Below are 19,170 nucleotides of genomic sequence, written 5' to 3'. Positions count from 1 at the left end.
ATATATCGTATGATAATTGCGGCTGCAGTCCTCTCGACGCTACAAATTGAGAATTTTTTTCAAAGAATTAGATTATCCAATAGGAACAAAGAATTTTACTAATTGACCAATTAAAATGTGCTTTAATGTGTTTATAAGCCTGGTCCAATTATTCGTAAATTCAATTATTGTTGAACGCCCTTTGGATGATCTCAAATGTAAGAGCAAACTGTGAGCTGATTTTACTATCATCGATTAGCTTAATTGACCGATTAAATTTAACAATAAACAACTGTAAAACTTAAAATTGATCAGCTTTAGTTTTTCAATTATTTAAATTAAATAATTAATTAATAATTTGAAGTATTATAAATTACACAAATAATATAATTTGCAGAAAATAAACAAGAAAAAACGGTTTCAGTACTAGCAGTAAATATTAAGCCTAGTTCAGACTGCACGCAGCAAGAGACAAGTGGTGAGCCAATCAACGAAATTTGCTGCTTGCTCCGTACAATTTGAACTAAGCTTAAATCTGTTTGCGCCGCTTGCACTTTTTGCACTTAAGGCCACTTGCACCAACGCCGATTAACTTAATCGCTGATTAGTCTATCGGAATTGACCAATCGCATTTGTCGTTTTTACTTAACGACAAATACGATTGGTCAATTCCGATAGACTAATCAGCGATTAAGTTAATCGGCGTTGGTGAAAGTAGCCCTTAGCAATTAGCATTCAGCGTTATCTTTCTTTCTTTCTCTCTCTCTCTCTCTTCACCTATAGGTGATTGGCTACCATACCGTCTCCTCACTCCTGTCGCATGAGAATCGTCAGCATCCTCATCTACGTATATTGTTTGGTACATGTCGTTCGTAGGCTGTGAATTCGCTTTTGATGCTTTTGTATACATATATATGTATATATATATCGTGTATACATATATAGACATGGTAAAGTCTCGGAGAAATACTCGTGTTTATTAATAATTTCTCTCGACATTGCACGAGGGCTAGAAATTTAGAATTGGCACAATTAGAGATATGTTGATGAATCTTTCGTAGACCTGCCTGTTTCCGAGCCGATAGTAGCTATCTATGATCGCAACTTTGGTATTAATTGTGGCAGCTCTTCGCAAAATGCACGATAAACGAACGGAGGTGTATTTTTGAGAGAGAAAGGTCCGGTTTTTCGATTAGTAGATCCTCGCAGGAAGTAAAAGGCAAAATTCGTCGCATACTTCAACTGTTAAAATGGCTGCATCCTTGTCAGGTGAGTCGCCGAGCTTATTTTATAACAATATTTCAAATCTGCCATTAGAGTGCAAAACTATTAATTTACAACGTTATTAATTGTTTCATAGAATTATTAATATACGTTTCAAAAAATAACAGTAAATAGCAAATAATTCAATGCCATATTTTATTTGCTTCACAAATAATCCAACAATTTCAAAGTTACATGTGTAAAATTTCTCTCTCTCTCTCTCTCTCTATTTCATTTCTTTTATGTTTTATTATTTTGCAAGCTGTTTTCCAAAATATCTACATATACATAATCATCATATATCTTATAGCTTATTGGGTGAAGTTTTTCAAAGGGGCTGGATTTCCTCAAGATGTGGCCACTAGACATGCAGTTGTATTTTCAAACAATCGCATCAAACCCGATATGTTGCCAGATTTAGATAAACCTAGTCTTAAAGAGATGGGCATCACACTAATGGGCGACATGATCGCTATTTTAAGATATGCCAAGAAAGTAGTGGAGGAAACAACATGTGAGAGATTTTTAGTTGATTCAGAGGATTCTCTTCCAACTCCAAAAGTTTCTGTAAAACCTGCTGTAAAAAAAGTAGTCAAAGAAGTTGGAAATAAGACAACGGTCTTGACGACGTCAAAAACAGACTCTGTAAAAAAGATAGTTAAACCTTTGTCCACAACAAAGAAGGTTGTGACCATAAGAAAGCCAATTTCTACTTCGGCTACCACTAATGCTGTTAATCAAAAGCAGATAGCTCTGAAGAGGAAATTGGTATCAGAAGAAGAATATCAAGATAATGATGAAGATAATTGGAATACCTTAGAAAAGAAAATAAAGACAACAAATGGTAGTGATAATACTGTTGAGTACTCTGTATCAGCACCGAAGGCAACAACAGTGAGAACTCAGGTACTTAAAAAATCTGTTGAACAAAAACGAACAGTATTTGATAGATTAGGTGACAGTTCGGTCACAAGCACAACCAATTCAGCTGACGCTTCGCCTACTTTCAATATTACCGGAGTTGGTAAAGACGTATTCAAAAGATCGACTAGTGTTTTTAAGCGTCTCGGTGACATAGATGACAAGAAGGATCAGACGATTACCATGGGAATACTTAAGAATGGGTCGAGCATTATTAGTACACCAGGTATATTGAAAAATCGGACATCTCCCAGCGTACGCACGTCAATTATAACGACAAAGAGAGTTGTGCCTAAAACCACTGGCACTATGCATGCCGATCATGAAATCAAAAAGAAGATTACTATGAACAGTACAAGCCGTATATTGAAGCTGAAAAAGGAGGTAGTACCTATTGCTAAACTGAGCATTGAAAGTATCACTAAGCCTACTGTTACATCTGGCAAATTAGGTTTGTATATATGCTACATAAGTTTTGTTAGCATAGGTCAGAGTTTCTCAAACTTGTGGACCATTTTTTAAAATGGCAAACATTTAAGGACTGATCTAGTTTTAATAATTATGAGAAAGTACAGAAAAGAGTGGTAAATTGATTATTTACATTGATTTATACCACTCCTACTTTTTAATTTTTTATTGAATATAATTTTGTAAATCTATTTCTCTAATACAATATGAAATATGAAGATTAAAGAATGCATTTGATGACAACTTCAATGTCGACATAGATACAAATCATTTTCATGTGCAAGGAATTTGCTAATTGTAATTTATTTCGAAATTTGATTTTGATCATATCACTGAAAAAGTTTTCATTATCTCCAATCGTAATTACGGATTTTTTTTTATTAATATTTCATCCTTGATTTCCTGTCTGAGATCGAGCCCCATTATCTGAATTGCCTAAATTTGTAAAAAAGCTTTCTGTCAGAGTTTTATTCAAAAAGTCAATCTCTGATTGAAAAACAGAGCTGAAATAGTTGCGACTCTCACACTTTGGGAAACTCTGGCGTAAATACTTATGTATAAGGGACAATAGTTTTTACTATTGCAGCTTCGGAACGACTTATCTCAATACCAGCCAAAGCACGCCTGGGCACTACCACTGCCAAACAAGTGACTTTCAGTAAAGTGGCGACGGTGACGCAAGTCAGGAAGGCAAATGTTTTTAGTCGCTTGGGCATTTAAACTTTCTTGCATCTCTCCTACTATCCATCGCAAACGAGCAGTGGTTTGCAAATAAACTGTTCTTTGTATAAAGTTAGGTAATTCTCCAGTTCTACAAGTCAGATGAGACATGAATTAGTGCTAATGAATTGATTGAAATTTTTTTGTTATGATATATTGCTAACCAGAGTCGCTTGCAAGGTTATTACAAGAGTGTTGTTTGTGTACGACATATGTATATATAAATATAACTTAAGAATGATTAGATTTACAATTTACAAATAGTAATACCTATAGAGTTGTTCGGTCATAAAGAACGCGATTGGATGATATAGTGCAATGTGCTTGTTTTTTCAAATTAAGAATTTCTAAAAGAGTATACTTTTTTTCGTCCTTTTTGCCCTTTATTTAAGAACATTTCAACAAATTTTATTTTGCAAGATTGAACAACTGCGTTCATATCCTAAAACATAACTGTATTTTAAACTGTATTTGAAACTGTGTGTATACTAGCTTTTTTAATTTTAAGAAAGAGAAAGAAAGTTTATGTGGTACCATTTTTTGTGTACATGTGTATTCTTTCTATGTTTTTATAATATCCTGGGATATATCGACGTACATAAATACAAATGTATGAACGAGCAATTAGATTTGCTATATTTTGAACTTATATTGGACTTATGTTTTTAGCTGTACTTCCTTATAGTTTTTAATCCTTAAACACTATATTAACGGTGGGAGACCCTGTACAAAATTTTGATCACTTGCTGTGTGAAGAAAGAATGAAATAGAAGGTTCGGATTAAGGGGTAAAAAAATTTTAAATCTCCACTATTGATCAACTTCAGAGCTCAATTAGAATTCAAATGGCACATAGTTTTTTTTGTTATATTTTCCTTGTAACATAACTGTAATTTAAAAAGAAATGATTATCATAATTTTTTTTTTTTTTTAATATAAGAATTTTATAATACGTCGTCTAAAAGCTCCTTAGCTTTAAACGCTGTATTATAAAATCTTTAAAAGTTTCTCGTTGCGAAGATATGATTTAATTAATCATTTGATTGGCAATGATGTGTTTTTGCGTCAAAAACAGAATGTATGAAAAAAGGACATTGACGCAGTAATGCGCATGTCGTTTTATTTTGCTCTGGTCAGCAAAATTTTTATGAAACGTTTTAATGTCACTCAAGTGGTTAGAAAAAATAAATTTTTTTACAAATCTTTATTTTCGCTTAATAATTTTTCCTTAATATTCACAATAGATTATTTTTTGGCAATGTTGTTTATATTGTCATATCTTTGAGATTCTAAACTTTTATTTTTTTTAAATGTTGAAAAATATTGATTGCAATCAAAGTTATGACTTCTCAGAATTGCACAAGTCTTCCAAACTCATGTACAATGTTTACTGTTGGCGTCGCAAATGTACTGTTTAAGAGTTAACTTTTTTCTTCGTTTAATAAATATTTGTTTCGTAACATAAGTGCGTAAGTGTGAAAATGGATAATCTGTTGGAAGTGTTTTATATTAGCGTGACGTTCATTATTTGAAATAATTGGAAAGTATTGCTTGTGAAAACAGCTTGCAATTCTGTTAAAAATTCTTTAATATGATTAATTCTCACCCTTAATTTCTGTCGGATCTAAATGTATAAATCAATTGTATTAAGAAAATCTTGCAACGATTTTGCAAAGCTGCTTTTCACAAAAGTTGAATGTAATCATTGATACGATTATATAGTTTATATAATTGAATTATTGCCATTAATATATAGTATTATTAATTTGTTGCTACTCTATATATTTCTAAATACATATAAAATATTAAAAAATTTATTTTTATACGAATTCTTAAGATGAACTTGGATCAAACTAACAAGAACGAATCATGAACCAATATTTACAATAAACATGAACAAAACCTTGTTCTTTGATGTATCATCAAAAGATGGAATATATTTGTCAATGTGTATTTAGGTTTCTTCATTATTATTGAATTTTTGACTACCAGAATTATAATATAACTTAATATAGATAATACATTCAAGAGAAATTAGTACAATTCAATAAACATGTACATGAGAAGAAAGGGATAACAATCCTTTTCATAAAAGGTTTAATATTAATGATTTTTAAATTTTTATAATTTCCATAAAAAGAATTCTTTAAAAAGCCCTGGTACATTTATGAAAATATATGTCTTCTTTCTGCTTTTCAGGAAATCATTTAATAGACAAATGCTTTTGCATTAAATAATTTTGATCTCTATTATATTTTTGAAATATATCTTATAATTACAGTAGAATAATATTTTTCAATATAAATCAGTGTGAGATAAAAAGACTCGGAAAATAATTCTGAACTCTTGATAGATTACTTTTTCGTTAAAAACTAGGACATTTGGGCTCATTCATGCTTGTGATTATCACCAGATCATCGCATTGCATTGGATCAAGTTTATTCATAATTTATTCATGTTCATTATTCATTCATGCTCGTTCATTTGCTATTGGATCTGTCTTTTAATAGTACATACCTTATTGATGGGCGAATAATAGTACCATTTTTTGTCAGTCATCAAATAATCAAAATACACATTCAACACTGATGAGATACTGGAAACAGCCAGTCCTAAATAAATTTTGCATAGAGATTCTTGTGAATCTGATGAGTCTAAGAATAATTGAGAAATACAAACGTTGAGTGTTTTGTCCATTTGATAAAATTCTGAACAATGGCCAAAATTATAGTACATCATTCAGGCTCATTTGTACCAATAAAGATTAACTTTAATCTCAGTTTATTTTTTAATTTTTTTTTAGTTCTAAGAATTAGAAAAAAATAGAGAGTTAAATCGAAATTAAAGTTAATCTATATTGGTGCAAGCTTACTTTTAATCTTTTTTCTAATTCTAAGAAGTAGAAAAAGAAAGAGTAAATTAAATTGAGATTAAAGTTAAGCTATATTAGTGTAAGCAATTCACAAGCCTTATTACAATTAATGTATAATTATTATAGAAAAATAGTAAATCTTGAATTTATTTATTATTTATTATATATTGATTATTTTATTGATTACAGATGATGAAACGCTGATGATAACAATACCAGCGCAATTTTAAATAAAAATTAAGTATTATTCAAGACAATGGAGAATGTCTTACATTTTCTCTGGCTCCCTAGGGTGCCCTTTGATAATCGCGAAGATTTAGGATGGTCTCTTCAACAAGCATTTCATATCATTACATTCTATATCTGTCGGTACATCTAAAGGTGCGTTCAGATCAAACAAGAGCGAGCGCGAACAAGCAGCAATGAACAATTACGAACGAACTTAATTCTAGTGCGACGTCGGCGTCGTTACGAGTACGAACGAGCTCAAATGAACATCGACGAATACGTTCTATTGATGTATTTATTCATTTATCAAAGAAAAAACAGTCGGTGAGGTGCTCCGAATAGCTCAGTGGCAAAGTATTCGAGCGGAAAATACAGTATTTGATTCCCAAATCCCAAAATGAATTCTTTGACAGGAGAAATATTAATGTATGATAGACAATATTACTCAAAAACAACAATGTAATTCGGCAGTATATCGCGATACTGTGTTCTTTGGGATAAAAATATCAATAATAATAACATTCAGATATCAAATCTTATCATAAATGGTGTTTCATCTAGTTAGTGTGGAAACACAATAGATAGGAGACAAGCACTCGTTCGTGATCGTTCATGTTCGATCATTATGGTTACGAGTTGAGGTTTCTCGGCTGTGGTATTCACAAGACTTGAATGAGACTCGTCGAAGACTCGTTTTATGTACATATTATTAAATAAGGATAATTATATATATATATATTGTAAAAAGTATTAGTGAAATAATGGAGTGGCCAAACGATAAAGCTTTATTATTTATTAATGAAATTAAAAACCTGCCAGTTTTGTGGGATTCTTCCGATCCATATTATAAAATTAGTAGGAAAAAGAATGAGACGTGGGAGGACCTTGCTAACAAATTCGGCACAACGATAGTGGATGTTAAAAAGAAGTGGCTTTCATTACAAGTATGTAAATATATTTAAATATATACTTAATAAGAAATAATAATATTCATAAGTGTGCATAATTATTTTGTATTCAATAACTTCACATTCAACGTAACTCAGTATTTACTTAATGATAATGTATGTAAGGATAATAAATGTATTGTGTGTAATAATAATAAAAATACTTTTTTCTAGGCATCATACAGAAGAGAAAGACTGAAGGTAATTGATTCTGAAAAAGGAAAAAAGATAAAATTGACAAAATGGTTTGCATATCATGCTATGATGTTCTTGGAAGATCATTACAAACCAAGAGGATCAAGAAATAATTCCGAGGTAAATAAACATACATTTACAGTTTAAAAATTTAAATAACTTCTCTTTAAGTTGTAAATAAATAAAAAGTTTGTAAATAAAATTATGTCACATTAATTCTATTTGTTCAATTTTTGCATGTGATTTATCACACATTGCAAAACAATGTATGCAACATGCCTCTAGAATATAAAATCAATTATACATAAATATACTGCTGATCATAATTATAATTTTTACTAATATAATTATTAAAAAATTACTAAATAAGTTAAATAAAAAAGATGTAATGTACTTTTAGTGATGCTTTTACTATTTCAGACTTCTGAAGAGTATCAACAACAAGAAGAGGATAGCGATCCTTTGGATCTTGAAGACATTAATAAAATGGAACTAACATGTCCAAAAGTAGAAAATACATTACATGAACCAGAGAGAAACTTACGATTGCGTAATATATCGTTTCGTAAAAAACAATTGAAAGTATTTCATTCAAAATTAATTACTCCAAAAAAGAGAAAAATTAATGAGGATAACAAGCCAAGTGAAATGTATATTTTAAAGGCAATCACGGAAAAAGAATCTCAACGAGATGAAACCGAGACTTATGGTGAATATGTGGCACTGACTTTGAAGAAATTAGATAATTATTCACGTATAATGGCTAAACATTATATTAATGAGATTTTAATAGAAGCAGAATTAGGGAAGTACAAAGATTCAGTTCCTCAAAGATCGTCTACACCTACGACCTATTCCGCTATTTCACCATCGCTTTCTGCCTATTCCTATCAATCTGGAGGTTCTAATAACGTGGTTTCTTCGGAACCGAATCTATGATCACCTGATGAATCAATTGTAGTACAAAACATCATTTTGATTATTTTTATTTTTTAGCTTCTTTATTAAATATTTGGTTTCTTCAATCATTTCTGTATTTACTTTTCTAATTTTAATTTCTATTATTTGAATTCTTTAAAAATAGTTATTATTAATGTTAACAAGTAAACAAATTATTTTCAAATTTTCTTGAATTGAAATTACTATAAAAAGAAATAAAATTTTTTTATTAAAAAAACTAAATAACTATGATAAATTTTTTTTTATTAAAAATGTTAGATAATTTTACACACTACAGAAATAATTTTTGAGATAATTTATTTTGAAATCTTGAATAACTAACTAAGAATCTTCATTTTCTAAATGGATTTAGTAAGTTGTTCAAGAATTACTTTTCTATAATTCTTTTCTAAATTCTCTTTTTAAAATTAACATCTTGTTTACATATTTTTAAGGGAACAAGTTGTAATCGTTTTTTGAACCTTCTGATACAAAGTCATTTGTACAAAACTTGTATATCATTATTTGTATATTGTATATATAAATTTGTATATATAATACTTTCAAAGATCTCTTTTACATAAATATATGTAAAAAATTACGCTAACTGAGAAAATTATAAAGTTATGCATAATACTTAATTCAAATGTTTCATCTAGTATGTTTCAACAATCAATAATAAATATTATATTTTATATACTTTATATAGCCAATACTAAATATACTTTATATAGGCTTAAACCTGTCATATATATTTTAATGTTTGTAAAATTTATTCTAAAGTATATTTTTAGATGAAAAATTTTTTAAGACGTATATTATTTATGTATTAAAGAAAAAACAAGTCTAATTAATCAAAAGAAAAAATTTAATACAAATAACTTATCAACTTGTGTGCAATATTTACAATATTTTTCATGTTTTGAATATTATTGTAATTTTTTAATAATATTAATTATAAGCAATGCCAAGATATCAATAAATTAAAATATTTACTTGATTATGCATTATTTTTTTATTTATTGTTTTTCAGATATTATATATCTATAATGCAATAATTTTTATTTAAAATAAAATTTCTCCCTTATCACCTTTCTCCACAATATCCGTGATTGGATATTGTAAAAGAAAAATGTTTTATACCAACATATATGTTGCTTCATAAATATACTTTTTATAAAGCACCTATACAATAATGAATAATAAATTTAATATTGAAATTATAGCTTAATCGTTCAGATATTTTTATCGAATTGTCGGAACGCGGTCGATAATGTCTGTACTCTTCAATTATCCTCTAGTCCATTTGAGCATGAAAATTTATCCGGAGCTGGTCGTCTTTAATAGTACCTCGTCGGTGTCTCACATTTACGCTCGTTTTCGTTCATCGTAAATGCTCGTTTACGATCGCTCATCCTTGCTACAGTTGGTACGGATTCATCTTTTAATTGACCTTCTTTAACAATACCTCGGCCAGTGTATGTGTCTGTCAAATCGCTTCGATTGTTTGAAAAAAGGAGAGAAACGATGCACGGACGTCCTGAATATATGTGCTGCCAATAATGCATGTAGGCCAAGTATTCTCGAATAGTTTTCCTTCAGAAATCTGAGAAGCTGACATTCTTGGTAAAAAAACTTTACGACGAAAGCTATCTTTAATTCTTTAATATATATATATATGTATCTTAATTTTTTTCGCTTCAATCAATTGTTGCTTCGCCAATAGAATAATATACAAAATCTAAAGAAGCGTAAAATGAAAGAGATCATTGATTGGCTGAAAAGGGTTTGTGCTAAAAGTTTAAAGGCAGCTTTCGTTACAGTTGCGTGTGCATAATAAAGATCGTTACACACGAAATTATTTGAGTGCAGTGGCACAACACGTACGCCTAGATCATATATTAATATATGCAACATGTATTCCACTAAATAATATAATAATATGTATTATTTAGCGGAACATACGTATATGCGTTTCATGGGCGTTCCATCAGTCAAGATAAAGCATATAGATTTGTTTCATTTGTACTCCATATTTTATACTTTCTGCATTTAAAACAAGATGGATGTTTATTCGGATATTGGGGGGAGAAAGAACGACGAATCCGAGTGCAGAAAGTGCAAGTAAAACGAACGAACCGTATGTTTACATGCTTTTGTATTTTGTACGTAGCAGTCTTTATTATGCACCAGGAGCGTAATAGTATGGTTGGTACCCGAATTCGTTATAGCAATTGTTCTATTGTTTTCACTCTTACTGAGACGAAGTCGTATCACGGTTTACGATTAGATTCAATATTTTTGTATAAATTATATTATTGTTTGCTGTCCTATGTTTGATAGCGCAACTTATAAAATTAAATTAGATTTGTTATGTTTGTATATTTGTATCTATTTTACTATTACGACTATTGTATTATTAATATTATAATATTTTTCCTTTAAAATTAAATTTGAAATATGTATGAGAGATGTCCTAATTGGAAATTGAACATTTTGCTTCGTAGGAGCATCTGCTTTATCACTAACAATAATGAGCTATCCAACATCTTCAGCACACGATCAGTTATCCCAGATTATAAGAATTTTTCAACGCATGCGCATCCCCACTATTTTTGTATGCATATGTATATGCGTACAGTCGATTGCATGACTTGTTAAAATGACCTTTTAACCAACTGTGCAAAGCAGGCCAATTCTTGGGATCCATAAAACGTGTTTGTCATGCTTTCATTGCTATGTTATTATTTATTATTAAAATTACTTTATAATAAGTATTTTTTTAAATTAATTATTAAATATATATTTTTTAAATATATTATTTTCGTATTATTATTTTTTTTATTATACCGTTGTTATGTTATATAATTATATTTTTCAGTCAACAAAAATTTTTGTACTTGTTTTTTAATTTATTTGATTACAGGGTCAATTCTGTAAAAAAAAAAAGATATTGCGAAGTGCTTGCTACGAATTTTGTCAAATATGCAGAAATATGTATAATCTGTTAATGGAATATGGTAATTGATAGAAAACATTGACAGTAGAATGTTTCATCTTGTGATTATTTAAATTTAAAATAAAATGGCAGATATATTCTATTTAAATTTATGAAACAACAGATTTGTTTAATTTTTGCTGGATTGTGCTGCTATACTATAATAATATTTTATTTACTTGAATATAAATAATTCAATTTTATGCAACATTTCAAGTCATCTTACATCTAAGATTGTTTCAAAATTTTGAGCTATACAATTAATGATTTCATTGATTGATTCGAACTTTAAGAGATCAATTAAAATCGAATTTATAATCTTAATTATAAAATCATATTCTTAATTATATATAAAATCATCTTAAATAAAAAATTGGGTTATACACGCCAGATGAAGGTTGCAATCGAATGTGTGAAGGTAGTTAATTGACTAACATTAAATGTTGAATTAATTATTTAAATTCGAATTTTCAAGCTTACATCCATTTTAAAGAAATAAGTAAAATAATATGCATTATTAGCTGTTCATATTCATGCTTATTATAATTTCTTAACTTATAACAATCTTATTTAAAAAATTTAATCATTACTTATTTAATAATTTAATCATTACTTTTCGAAAACTTTTTTATTGTAAATATCAAAGTAACATTTATTGAAAGAATAAAGAAATGATTAAAACTTTGCAATGAATTGAAATGAAAAACAATGAACTAAATTAAGTCAGTATACAGTTAATAATTGATAAGTAATCGTTATATTTACGAAACATTAAAATTAGCAAGAAGAAACTCAAGGCAATTTTAATGACCACAAGTACAAGAACCAGAAACATTAGTTTTTTTTTTTAAGTTTTATGGCCAGTCTCACCAACTCCAAGTAATTTAATCGATCGATTAAACATATAAATTGCCAACTGCAAAACTTAAAACTGATCACCCCTTACCTGGTTTTTTTAAATTATTTTAATTGAAAAATTAATTATTAGTTTAAAGTATATTTTACATAAAAATAAATTATGATTTATTTTTATATAAGATGGACAAAGAAAACAAAATAATACGATCAATTTTAAGTTTTACAGTTGGATCCTAAATTCCTAAATTTAATCGGTCGATCAAGCTAATCAGAATCGGTGAAACCGGCCCTTATATTCGTAGATTTTTATTTGAGATATTTATGTATGTATACCATTCGAAGCCTAGTGACTTTTTCTCGAGTCGAGAAACACGAGGCGAAATTTTAGCGTCCGTGGACTTGTAGAGCAGGAGCCCCAACGGTGCAAAGCGTTCAGGCGAGCTACATACGTCACTGTACTGCGCTGCTGAGCATGCGTGGAAAAATTCTACGATTTGGGATCACTGCCCTTCACTCATTTGCGCACGGTGAATCGTAGGTGTTGCTCTTAGGTAGGGTTTTGCTACATTAATTTGGCACGCAAAAATCGCCGGCCCTTCGCCCGAGGATTCGTTAACGCCGTATATTTCGCTCGCCCGACCCGGCGGTATAAATAAAATATGGAGACGCACGAGAATCGGGCGCAAGAAAAACCGCAGGATGGAGGTAAAGATTTTCGCAACTATAGTTACTCGTTTTAAATTTCGCGTACACACGAAATTTCTTCGCACGCGTGCGAAATTCGTGGATTTTTCCGGCGTTGGTGATACGTGCTATCGGCGAGTTATCGTGCGTTTTTTTTTTTACACGGTCAACTTGAGCGCTATCGTTTTCTCAATAAAGGTAGATGCGGATTATAGACAACATGGTAGTTGAACGCGTTTTCAAATGAAACTTCGAGGAAGTAAGTTGCGTGCACCGTACGGGAAAAAAATCCAATGATATGATAATTAACTATTAAAGTGCACGTGTCGTGTTGTTTTTGCGCAGTTTCATATGTTTTTCTATCTTTGTAAATGTATCTCTGTTTATCTGTTCTCTATTAACAATTCAGAAAATGGCGTTTTGCGCGTCAGTAATAACAGATAAAAATACGAGAATATTAAAAAAAAATTTTGATAATTAAAATATTTTTGTTTATAATAATTTATTGCTCTGTTAACATAATACGAATTTAATAAAGAAAAATAATATAAGTGTGATTTAAATAAAAGTAATAGTTTTTAATTAAAGCATTTTTCAAAAATAATTTTATTATAATATTATTTTATAAGTAGCATCACTACATTTATTATTTAATAAGTAGCATCTCTTTAAAAAAAAATTATATATTTTTTTTAATGAATACATTATGATATAAAGTTTTTTTGATAATATTTTATTATGTAAATTAAAAAGTTATTTTAGTACATATCAATTTTGGATAAAATAACATTTATTTATGTTAAATTTTATATTTTAGAATATGGATTTGTTTGGCAAGACTATCTCGATGCCACAGAGAGCATGGAGGTTCCACAGATTATGTTCCCTCATGTGGAGTTAACATTGCAAAGCAGTATTGAGATAGGCATGTCACTGGAGGTGCCAGTGCAAAACAGTGATAAGAATGAACCCTCATATTGGGTGGCTACTATTGTTATGGCTTGCGGACCCTTATTGCGGCTGCGTTACTTTGGTGGTGACGATAGATCTCTAGAATTTTGGTTTAATCTGACAAAAGAGGCTGGCCATGAACTTGGCTGGAGTGAAAAGAATGATAAGAAGTTAAAACCACCTGATGTTATACTCGAAAGATCACCTGACTGCATGGACAAGCTGCATGAGTTTATGACGACAGCACGTACACTCCCAGCTGAAATGTTAACAGGAGTAAGTTATTTCTAAAATATTATATAATTAATACTGTATTTTATAATTAATACAGTATTTTATAATTAAGATTAACATAATACTCGCTTTTTTTTATAGGATGGTCTAAGTATGACAGATAGGATAAAACAGGGTATGAAGGTTGAAATAAGTGATGTGTTGCATCCATACAAGTTATGGGTAGCTACGGTAAGAACAGAGTTAAGAATTATAGACTTAGAAACTAGAATAAAGTATCTTATATAAAGTATAAAAATAGCGTAATTCAAATTATTGTACAATAAAAATAACAACGTTTACTTTTGTGTACTTTAATAATTAAAAATATGTTTGATTGTTTTATATGTCTGAAAAATACTTAATGACGATTCCTTTGGTTCTAGATTATTGAAAACGTTGGAGGACGTCTTTTATTGAGATATGATACACCAGATTCTACTCGCCAAGACTTCTGGATATTTTGTACGTCCGAGCGTTTACATTCGTATGGATTTGCATCTAAATCAGATTCTACTTGGTTTTTGGAACCACCTAGTTCGATAATCGATTTGCACACGTATGAGGAATGGAAGGATCTGTTAGAATCTAAACCGAAAGATTGCGAACTAGCGGAAGAATTGTTTAATAATAATGTAGAACATTCAAAGCATAGTTTTGAAGTTGGAATGAAACTGGAGGCTTTACATCCGATAGATCAAGTAAAAATTTGTCCTGCTACTGTAACCAAAGTATTCGACGATATATATTTTCTTGTAAATATTGATGTACACGCTGGATGCTTAAACGAATCAGATAATACGCTTATCTCTAATAATTTAGAAAATAATACATGGCTGTGTACTGCAGAACATCCATATATATTTCCAGTTGGATGGGCGCAAAAAAATGATATTATGTAAGTAAAACAATTTTTATTAATTTTTTTAAAGATATATTGTTTTGTATATAATTGTATATATTTTTTACAAGTATTGTATATATTTTTATACATAAATTTTATACATAATTTTTTATCTTGATAATTTGTGTTTTTCTATTGAAATCCTGATTTAAATGCTACAGGATTACCCATCCACAAGGCTGGACTTCGAAGACTGAAAATTTTGATTGGAATGAATATTTGGAAGCGTGCCATGCTAGTGCAGCGCCTGAGAATTTATTTAGTGAACGTACGAGTGCCATTGAGACAGGCTTTGAGTGTGGCATGAGACTGGAGGCTATTGATCCAGAACATGAACACATAATATGCGCCGCCCATATTAATAAAATCGTTGACAATCTGTTATGGATAAAATTAGATAACTACGAATATTTTCGGCCGGATCATATAGTCGACATACATTCCTTGCACATATTTCCTGTCGGATGGTGCGAATCTAATCATTATCCATTAAAACCTCCACATGACTATATAGAAATTTGTAAAAAGCTAGAAACGTCTGCAAACGAAGACAAGAAGAAAACTAATGTTTTGGACATACCGATATCTGAACCACGCTCGTCTCTCTGGTGTCCAAAGATATATTTTAATTATCGATGCTTTACAGGCCCCATGATATCGAAGGGTAAACTAGCAACTCTTCCGAAATCAGTGGGACCTGGACCAGTTATACTGGTTATGCGAGAAGTTTTATCAATGATAGTATCTGTTGGATATAGAAGTGCTCGAATCTTGAAGGTTTTGCAATGTGATACTAAGCCAGATCCTGGATATCACTTGGAAGTCTTAAAGGCGAAGCACAAAAATAACACATATCGTGCAAGTGTGGCCATTGTTACATCAGGAGATATGGTGGCAGATTTTTGCAAAAATATTTGTAAAAAATTAATGGTGTGTCCAAATTTATTCGGTCCGTTACATATATCAGAAAACGAATGTCCAGATGAATGTTATAAAGCATCGAAAGCGAAATTTAGTAAGTGGTTGAATATCTTAAAAAAATTAGAAATTGTATCGCACATGTGCAAACTTTTATGTTTATAATATATAATAAGTAAAAATAAAAATATACACATACATTATTAATATTTTTACATTTACAGCAGCACCAGTTGGAACTGGTAAAAGAGGAAAACCGAAAGGTTATACAAGTATTATGGTACAAAAACCAAAACCTTGGGGTAGAAGGCGTAAAAGGCGACGTGGTAGATGGGCGAACAAGCACAAGGAAGCTCAAGAATACGATCACGAAGATGAAATGCCGTTTATTTCGTTAGATTTGGCAAAGCATATCTCGGACAACCTTATTGAAGAAGAAGGATTTGATGGAAGACAACCGCTTTCAGAAATAGATATCATGATACAAAAAGGTTTAGAAAAGTCCGACAAATCAGACGATTTTAAAACTGAAATAGCCTCCAGTAACGCTTCGGAGGATTCTGGTAGTTCGTTTAATGATAGAAAAGTCAAGGATCGAGAATTGCCCAGTCCTTCAAATTTGACTTCAAAACAACATTCCACAAGATACGGTCAAAACACAGGAATCACTCGAGGGATTAAAAGAGATTGGGACACGAGTATAGAATCCGACTGTTCTGAAGCAGATGCCGAATACTTGAAAATGCAAAAGACACAACGGCGACCGAAGACGCGGAAACTTGATTCAAATCCGTTATATTGGAGCGTAGACGACGTATTTCGGTACCTAAGAAAAACGAATGACTGTAAAGATCTAGCGTATCGTGTTAAAGAAGAGGTAAATATATTTTAATTTCGAAAATTTATATAAAATTTTAATCGCAATTATAATACTAAATATCTTTTTATATTTATTAGGAAATTGATGGTCTTGCATTTTTGTTGCTGAATCTTCCTTCGCTTACCCAGCATATGAAATTACGAACAAGTTTAGCTTTGAAACTATGTCGACATGTCGAACAAGTCAAGGTTACATTTTTCCTGCGACACATTCACGAAGTAGAACCCAATCAATATCAAATTGTTTAATTGATTTTACCAATAAAACGTCTCTTCATTCACAATGTGCATTACATATACATATAGCTAGATTGACAAACTTAATTTTTAATTAAGTTAATTAAGAAATTGTATATCTTTTTATTGCATTAATATTTATTGTTATTTTTATTGTAGCAGAATACGCAAAATTTTTTTAAATCTTGGAAGATTAATGAAAAGTACAAGCATGTAAATTCACATTGTGAATAAAATTAATGTTTATTCAACTTGTACATAAAATTATTATATAGAATGGATTATATAACCATTATCTTGAGAATTACACGATAAAAAAAATTTTTTTTTGATTGTTCTGGTTTCAAATTTAATTTTCAGGACCTTTTGTCTATATTAAGACTAATTTTTCCCTCTATCTCCTCTAGGGAATAAAGCAAGGCTAACTTTGAAATCTCAAATAGGTATCTATATAAAATTAATTGTTTTTCTAATCAACTTTAAATGAGTGACCCGGGAAAAAATTTTTTAAATACATATAATTATATATCAAATATGTCTATATATATTTGAATATATATATATATATATCTCCATTTACATATAAATATATATTTATATTTATGTATGAACATATTTCATACATAATTATATATAAAAAAATTTTTCCCGGAATGTATTTTCTCGTTTCAAAACACATAATAAATAAAAATGTATGTAAAACAATATTCCTGTTCTTTTGAATACATATTTTTCTTATAAATACATATATAATTTCTATTAGATTTTTTAAAAATTGTATGTAGATATTTCTTTTATATTATTCATCAATTGTGTTCCTGCTTTTTATCATATTGTAGACAAGATGTTCAAAATTTACAATTTAAAAATATATTTTATTTATCATCATCTTAAAGTTACATGAAAAATATTTAAATTATGACGCTAATTATATTTTATTTTTCATAAATATGCCGCTGCATAGCAGATCATTAAATTATGTGAAAATAAAATAATAAATTTATAATAAAAAGTAGAATAGAATATTACGCGTAAAATATATAAAAATAAACTATAACGTTACACATATATATGCGATATAAATTGTAGTTCTTTTTAGTTAAACTTTTTGTACAGTTTATTTTTCTTTTTTTATCTCACAATAGGAGAAGAAAGAGTAGGAAAGATGAATCATGTAAGAAATTCAAGTTCAGTTAAAAGAAACAGATCGTATATTTCATATGTCATCTGTAAATAATAATCTATATGGACCCTAAAAGATTTATGTTTCATCAGAAATAGTAAAAATTATGTATTTTGTTTTTAATAATAAGTTTTCATTTTATTATTGCAACAATATTAAAAATTACAAAATGGAACATAATTTTCAGTGTTGAGCATTTAATTATATGTAAAATATAAGTAATCTAGATTATATGTGTACAATGTAAAATATAATGTCAATTATTTTATAACTTCACTTTTTTCTGTATTGTTTTATTCAATTTATAACATTGTTTGCACGTTATGTTTACACTTTTGTTAACGTAAACAATATATGTAAACGATCCACATAAATGTAATTTTGAAATTTATAGCACAAGATTCTGGCCAAACTTGGATAAAATTAGGTTATGATAAAAATTTTATTATATCTCTATATATTGTTTACACTTTTTGTGAAGAGCAATGTAAATTATTATAGATTGAATAACACTAGAGTTGGATAAGTTAATATTTTTTTAACTATATAAATTAAAGTTAATCGTTCATAAATTTAATTGTTGAAAGTTTCATAAACAAAAGACTAACTTAAAACTAGTTAAAAATTACATTAAGATTAAATTAACTTAAAAGTTAATTTTGAAAGGCATTATTCATATTAAATCAGAAATTTACAAGTTATTTTAAAGTTATAAATTACTCAAAACAATTATGTTATGTACAGCGTCAAATTT

At 29.4% G+C, this 19,170-nt stretch overlaps 3 protein-coding genes across 8 annotated transcripts; all 3 read left to right on the top strand.

Annotated features, from left to right (window-relative positions):
- The first annotated feature begins 820 nt into the window (after positions 1-820).
- Positions 821-4,557, top strand: LOC105194782 (uncharacterized protein C19orf47). Of its 2 annotated transcripts, none has more exons than XM_011159885.3 (3): positions 821-1,248; positions 1,553-2,614; positions 3,245-4,557. In XM_011159885.3, the coding sequence occupies exons 1-3, from the start codon at positions 1,230-1,232 to the stop codon at positions 3,349-3,351; spliced, it is 1,188 nt and encodes a 395-aa protein (XP_011158187.1). In that variant the 5' UTR covers positions 821-1,229; the 3' UTR covers positions 3,352-4,557. The 2 variants fall into 2 exon arrangements, with proteins under 2 accessions (XP_011158187.1, XP_011158186.1); XM_011159884.3 differs by having other exon boundaries at positions 824-1,248; positions 3,218-4,557.
- Positions 4,558-6,684: 2,127 nt separating this feature from the next.
- On the top strand, positions 6,685-8,617 carry LOC105194781 (transcription factor Adf-1). Its single transcript, XM_011159882.3, has 3 exons — positions 6,685-7,394; positions 7,572-7,712; positions 8,013-8,617. Exons 1-3 carry the CDS (start codon positions 7,212-7,214, stop codon positions 8,529-8,531), a joined length of 843 nt encoding a protein of 280 aa, XP_011158184.1. The 5' UTR covers positions 6,685-7,211; the 3' UTR covers positions 8,532-8,617.
- A 1,215-nt stretch (positions 8,618-9,832) lies between these two features.
- LOC105194780 (scm-like with four MBT domains protein 2) lies at positions 9,833-17,565 on the top strand. 5 transcript variants are annotated; one of them, XM_011159880.3, is made up of 8 exons: positions 9,833-9,960; positions 12,730-13,092; positions 13,889-14,298; positions 14,398-14,487; positions 14,682-15,193; positions 15,361-16,214; positions 16,342-16,994; positions 17,075-17,565. In XM_011159880.3, the coding sequence occupies exons 2-8, from the start codon at positions 13,047-13,049 to the stop codon at positions 17,243-17,245; spliced, it is 2,736 nt and encodes a 911-aa protein (XP_011158182.1). In that variant the 5' UTR covers positions 9,833-9,960; positions 12,730-13,046; the 3' UTR covers positions 17,246-17,565. The 5 variants fall into 5 exon arrangements, with proteins under 5 accessions (XP_011158182.1, XP_039311020.1, XP_025987105.1 ...); XM_039455086.1 differs by having other exon boundaries at positions 9,841-9,960; positions 12,703-13,092; XM_026131320.2 differs by having other exon boundaries at positions 9,844-9,960; positions 12,793-13,092.
- Positions 17,566-19,170: the final 1,605 nt, after the last annotated feature.

The sequence above is a fragment of the Solenopsis invicta genome, chromosome 1 (genome assembly GCF_016802725.1).
Source record: "Solenopsis invicta isolate M01_SB chromosome 1, UNIL_Sinv_3.0, whole genome shotgun sequence".
NCBI classification, from domain to species: Eukaryota; Metazoa; Arthropoda; class Insecta; order Hymenoptera; family Formicidae; genus Solenopsis; species Solenopsis invicta.
Note: the sequence above shows the minus strand (reverse complement) of the source record. Positions and strands in the feature narration are given on the sequence as shown.

Coding starts and splice junctions, on each gene's coding strand:
- LOC105194780 (XM_011159880.3), top strand. CDS start 13,047: ATGGAGACGCACGAGAATCGGGCGCAAGAAAAACCGCAGGATGGAG. Junction 15,194..15,360: donor GCGCAAAAAAATGATATTAT/GTAAGTAAAACA, acceptor TAAATGCTACAG/GATTACCCATCCACAAGGCT. Junction 16,995..17,074: donor CGTATCGTGTTAAAGAAGAG/GTAAATATATTT, acceptor TATATTTATTAG/GAAATTGATGGTCTTGCATT.
- LOC105194781 (XM_011159882.3), top strand. CDS start 7,212: ATGGAGTGGCCAAACGATAAAGCTTTATTATTTATTAATGAAATTAAA. Junction 7,395..7,571: donor AGAAGTGGCTTTCATTACAA/GTATGTAAATAT, acceptor ACTTTTTTCTAG/GCATCATACAGAAGAGAAAG. Junction 7,713..8,012: donor GATCAAGAAATAATTCCGAG/GTAAATAAACAT, acceptor TTACTATTTCAG/ACTTCTGAAGAGTATCAACA.
- LOC105194782 (XM_011159884.3), top strand. Junction 2,615..3,217: donor TGTTACATCTGGCAAATTAG/GTTTGTATATAT, acceptor TTACTATTGCAG/CTTCGGAACGACTTATCTCA.